The following is a 6000-nucleotide window of genomic DNA, read 5'->3' as shown; positions in this document are numbered from 1 at the left end:
TACTTTCTCAGCCTTGTGTAAATGTTATACGTCTTTAATTAGAGGACTGAAAAAGTTAACAGCAGGATACATTTTAAATGCTATCTTAATATATATTTATATAGGTTACATTACAGAGGTACATATAATATAATGTTACTAACTAACAAAACTGAGCTATGTATCCTTCAAAAGGAAAATTAAATAAAAATAATATGTAGGTTGGAGTAACATGATAACATGCCACGGCTATGATTAATACCACTTTTATTTATTTATTTTAAGTTGTTTATAAAATTCTTTCTAAAATATTCAGGAAATAAAATGTGATTAGAACTATCTTGTAAACATCGGTGACAGAAATGCTTTCTTGTCCCAGGCAGTTTTCCCAGTGAATGATCACTTTGTTCCTGTTATTTTAGTGTTTTCTTTGGGGCAACGTCACTTACACACAATACAGTGCGGTGGAATTTCCTAAGTTAACTCATACAGAGCACAACCTGTTCTGCTGCATCTATGAGAAGTCCCTGCCACACAGAGCCTAAATTCAAATAAGAACAGGCCTTAAACCACACATTACTAGTTGACAATAATTCTTCTTAATGAGAAAGAAATATATACATAAAGGTTCATTATAAGAATGATATATAATACATTTAAACAAACAAACACATTAAGGTAGTCTGATGTGTAATCTGTTGAAAAGTGTTTAAGGCTATTACAGTCCTTCTGTACTCCAGACCCAGATAAGCAAACTATGTTGGACCTTGTTCGACAAAGCTAATTCAGGATAGTATTTATTCAGCATATTCACATGAACATGATTCAGCTTTAGCACCATAACCAGTGGCAATGGGCATAGTTAAGCATTAGTCTCCGAAAAGCAAGGTTCACGCTTGCCTAACTACTGCCAAATAATGAATCAACTATTATCTGAACCCACTAGTAGCCAGCGTCATCCCAAAAATCACTGCTTCACTGAAGGTCTAATGAAAAGCTTTCATCAGTAAAGACTCCATCACTCACTGAGCACAAAACATGCTGTTTTAATTATTCGCAGTATAGAAAAATAAGTGGTTCTGAAAGATTTTAAAAAAAGCTTCCTGGGGATACACAGTGAATAGAAATCATGAACTGGTTATGTACTTCAAATGTAGATGCAACAGCAATTAGGAATAGACTGCATTTTGCATTTTCACAGTGATTAGTCATGAAGTGAGGTAGGAAACTTCAATTTTCGCGTTATGAAACACGATTGCTCAATTATTGATGGCCATTCAATTATTGGGTGATTACCACCAGGTAACAGAACACATTACAAGTTTGATTAGATCATTTCAAGGACATTAACTGAACTTTGGAACGACTAAGACAAGTACAATATTTAAAGACATTCTCTTTTTTTAAAGAAATACAAAATTAAAATAATTCAAATTTGTTGGCCAAATCAAATATTTTGAAATTACTATGCACTTTGGACAGAACATTTACAAGGATACAAATGTCTCCTTGATTCAAAATGAAATATCTTTATATAGAAGTGTCTCTGGTCAGGCATTCAGTGAGCTACTCCTACTGCTCAATGGATGCACTGAGAGTGAATGTTGGCAGGGTTTTTGAGTTATGTCGAGACTTTGCTTTTTATATAGCTTATACTAATGTTGTATGTTAAAAAATTACTCAGCTGTTGTGTGCTGTCATTTTAATTGATTAACATTTCTTATTGATTTATTTTTAAAAGCAAAGCAAACTAAGGGCCCCTAATTACAGATTCCAAACACCCATAAACATAGGAGGTGGTTTATGTTGAGAGAACCTTAAATTGTCCACCCCAACATTGTATGCCCAGCTCTATAGGTGTAGGGGACACATCCCCCACCCAATATTGACAGTATCCCCCTCCAGTTCTGAAGCAAAACCTACGCCCCTGCCCATAACTTATATGAACCCCCTGCTGGGGAAGTCAAACAGGCCGCCTGATAAGTATGAAGATAATAATCCCAAGAAAACCTCCTAAAAGCAGCAGAACGCATTCCGTCAGCAGATGGGGCCTCACATCCATGTGTATGAAATACAGGGTGGGGCTTTTCTGGCATGCAGACTTTGCTGGACAAAAATCCTAAATCACCAAACTAGAGAGGAGTTTGTGGGCAAATGGAAAGTCCTTCTGTAAATGGGACCTGGTGTTGAATGTCTCCAATACCACATTCTAATAAGATAGAAGTGGAAGTGGAGGAGGGAGTGAGATCTGTATCATTTTCCACTGCTGAGTCATTTTTTGAGGTTTAAAAAGAAGGGAGGAGACGGAGCAGAGCAGCAGTAGGGTGAAGTGGATACAGAGACCTTCTTGGTCACAAACTCCTGTCTGCTTTCCACTCCCATAACGCAACTTTAAAAAAAGGTAAGTGGAGTATGTTTTATGTAGATAATAGTTATCAATAAATTAGATCATATCATTTTCTTTAAAAAGTAACTGTTCATTTACTGTTTATGACATTCATTTCAGGTCATTTAAATAGCATTTCAACAAGTCTGGTCTTTGAGTTCTGTTTTCTTGCGGTAATTCAGTAAGGAGAAAAAAATATATATATACACACACAATCACACAAGTTTGTTTAAATAAAGTTCAAATGTTGTAGTATAATTACAATGTGTAGAGTTTCAAAATGTCTTTGTTTGAATCAATAGACCTGCAGCATCTACAGATCGTGTGCCTGACTTTTTTTCTTTTTTTTTTTTAATGTATAAATATAAAATAAAACAGACGCAGAGCTAGTCTAGCAGTACAAGAGAATACCACTTGAAGTACTAATTGGTACAACAGTGGAAAAATATCTCTCCTGTGGCTTATGATTTTGTGGGAGCGCTCCATTGAAATGTAACAAAAAGTAGCTGTAATGCTGCAGTATTTTAGCTACCATCTCGTCATATTCTTGAGAACACTTACAAATACTTTGTAATGAGACTTTTATTCTCTAGATTAAGAGCCCATTTTCATTTATTCATACCTTCGGAAACAATAATGAAAATTACAGGTGATAAATGCATGTCACATTTGACTGACAGTACCTGGATTCAAACCCAATCCATTCACTGGGCTATTTAGATGAATGCAAGTTAACTTAAAAGCAAATCAGTTTAGAGTTGTATTTATCAGATGCCTTGTGATAAACACTAAAGATATAGGAAACTAAACTAAACCATTCACCTTCAATTTGTACTGGTCATTTTCGACAGCCACACATCACTCAGTTACATAGACAGGCCTTCAGTCTGATGAATGGATTTTGCATAAGATTTTTTTTGCTATGGCATAACGTAATGACTGCAATGTAATATTAAATGACATTTGGGAAGTATAGGCATTTAAGTGTCTCCAGTCTGGTATGTGAAAACCACTGTATAGTCCCTGATCACTGACTATGACAGAATATGTTAGAAGTAACAGAAATATTTTACAAAAATTCAATGTTCAATGTACCAAACATATCTAATTATATTTCACATTTCATTCAAGGGCCCATGGATCTGACATGCTGCTTATACATACTGGTCAGTTTTCATGTTGTACGGTCTGTTCATGGAAACTGCCCAGATGAATGCTTGTGTCCGGACCCTAGAGTAGTGCGATGCTCTGGTGGCACTGTCACCAAGGTACCATCCTCCATACCAGCGGACACTGAACGTCTGGATATATCCTATACCAATATTACAATCTTTACCTCAAATGATTTCCATGCAATAAATGAGTCCTTACAATTTCTTATTGCCAACACACCTGAACTGACCGAGATAAAACCAGGGGCATTTGACAGCCTTACAAACCTCAAAGTCCTGCTTTTAACACAAACTAAACTACAAAAGATACCAACTAGATTGTTCAGAAACATGGTGAATCTTGAAAAGCTTATATTAAATAAAAACAAACTACAAAATATCTCACATGACATGTTCTCAACACTCACCAGTTTAAATGACCTCAATCTTGAGAAAAATCAGTTAAACTACATACCAGAAGGAGCTTTCAGCCAGCTTGTAAATTTACAAAGTCTCAGCTTGGCTTGGAATAATATCGCCAGCTTTTCCCAGAAAACATTTCAGAATCTTACAACACTACGGTTTCTTAGACTTCAAAAGAATGGGCTCAGGCAAATCCCACCAGGCAGTTTTGACCACTTAGCAAACCTAGAGGAATTATCTCTACAAGGCAACCAGATCGAGCACCTGCCTGCTGACCTGTTCTCCAAACAACCGAACTTAAAGAAGCTGTTTCTGTCTAACAATCATATATCTAGGCTACCTGAGGGCATCTTCCTCAACTTGCCTGTCCTAAGTGATCTAACCCTTTTTGAGAACTGCCTGGTAAACATTTCCAGTGGTGTATGGGGTCCTATGCCCCTCCGAGAACTCTGGCTATACAATAACAAATTAGTTCACATCGCGGACAGAGCATTCAACAACCTGACCCAGCTACAGCTCCTGGTGCTGAGCAGGAATCACATCAGCACTATCTCCAGGGATGCCTTCAGGGGCTTGGTGGCACTGGGAGAGGTGTCTGTGCACACAAACAAGCTAACTAGCCTGGAAGAGGGAACCTTCAATGGACTGGTGGCTCTCCAGAACATCTCCCTAGAAAACAACAACTTGAAGTCCCTGCCAGGAAACCTATTCCAGAATCTCCCCATTTTACAAAATCTTGACCTCCACAATAACTCCTTAGAGAGCTTGCCTCATGAGCTCCTCAACTCTCTAGATGCCATTACAGAAATAATTCTCTATGATAACCCCTGGAAATGTGACATGGACACCTATCCTTTGAGAAAATGGATGAAGTTGAACCCACTCAAGGTGTCCAGTATCACACAAACGGCTTGTTTTTCCCCAGCCTCACTGAAAGGTACCCCTATTGTAGATGTCAGAGATGAGAATGTCACCAGCACGACTGTGATAACCCAGCAATATTTCACCATGACCAGTACAACTAGAAGCACATTCACGCCCATCTTCACCACACCATGGAAAAGCAGCCCTTCACACAACAGTGGGGACAATGGCATTGAAAAGGAGAAGGGGGGAGGCCTAACAAAGGAAGCCCTAATCATCATAATCGTACTCATCTGCACAGTTGTTATTTCCAGTCTGGTAATCTGCATTGCTTGCAAAAGGAAAAAAAGACAGTCAAGTGGAAACTTAAACCCAACTTCTACAAGAAATTCTGTTATTTAAGCAATCATACATTGTTGTTCATTTGTTTGTTTTTTATGCAAATTAGAAACACAAATTTGAACATGAACAAAATGAAGAACTAAGGACAAACCATGTAAAGACTTTCATAAAGCAGACTGATTGAATGATAAACCGTAAATGTAGTTTGAAAGGATTCAAAACAGTATTTTAAGGCCTGCACTTTACCTAGCAATATTGTGCTTCTAGTGAAAACAATTAATGATTCTAAGTGTCTGAGAATTTATATAACACCATGTGTACTATTAATGCAAATGTGTACTGAGGACATTAAATAGGTTCGTTTTAAAATAATGATGTATTAAAATAACTTTATTCTGATATATATATATATATATATATATATATATATATATATATATATATATATATAGATAGATAGATAGATAGATAGATAGATAGAGTGAATTTTATGGCAACATTTTCCCCCCACCAAGCTACTACATTGAGCTGCCAGAAACACTGCAGTTAAGTGTTTTGTGATAGTTAGTTGTATTTTTCATAATTTTCTAACATGTTCTTTCAATATTATGGTTTATATATTACTTTAAGCAGCTTAGAGATTAGTATTTTAAACAGTTTGGAAACTGTGGTCAATTATATATATATATATATATATATATATATATATATATATATATATATATATATATATATATATATATATATATATATATATATATATATATAATGTAGCTATTGATGTGAAGAACTGACAAAGTCTCCAGTGAGGTTAAGTTTCTAGTTTAATGCCTGTCAGTTTTTCCAACGTAATTT

The 6000-nt window shown here is 36.0% G+C and overlaps 1 protein-coding gene across 1 annotated transcript; it reads left to right on the top strand.

Moving 5' to 3' along the window:
- The first annotated feature begins 2078 nt into the window (after positions 1 to 2078).
- LOC136753252 (leucine-rich repeat-containing protein 15) lies at positions 2079 to 5825 on the top strand. The gene is made up of 2 exons (XM_066709209.1): positions 2079 to 2380; positions 3497 to 5825. The coding sequence occupies exon 2, from the start codon at positions 3502 to 3504 to the stop codon at positions 5203 to 5205; it is 1704 nt and encodes a 567-aa protein (XP_066565306.1). The 5' UTR covers positions 2079 to 2380; positions 3497 to 3501; the 3' UTR covers positions 5206 to 5825.
- The last annotated feature ends 175 nt before the right edge of the window (positions 5826 to 6000 follow it).

The sequence above is a fragment of the Amia ocellicauda genome, chromosome 7 (genome assembly GCF_036373705.1).
Source record: "Amia ocellicauda isolate fAmiCal2 chromosome 7, fAmiCal2.hap1, whole genome shotgun sequence".
Lineage (NCBI taxonomy): Eukaryota > Metazoa > Chordata > Actinopteri > Amiiformes > Amiidae > Amia > Amia ocellicauda.
This window is presented reverse-complemented; position numbering and strand designations above follow the sequence as displayed.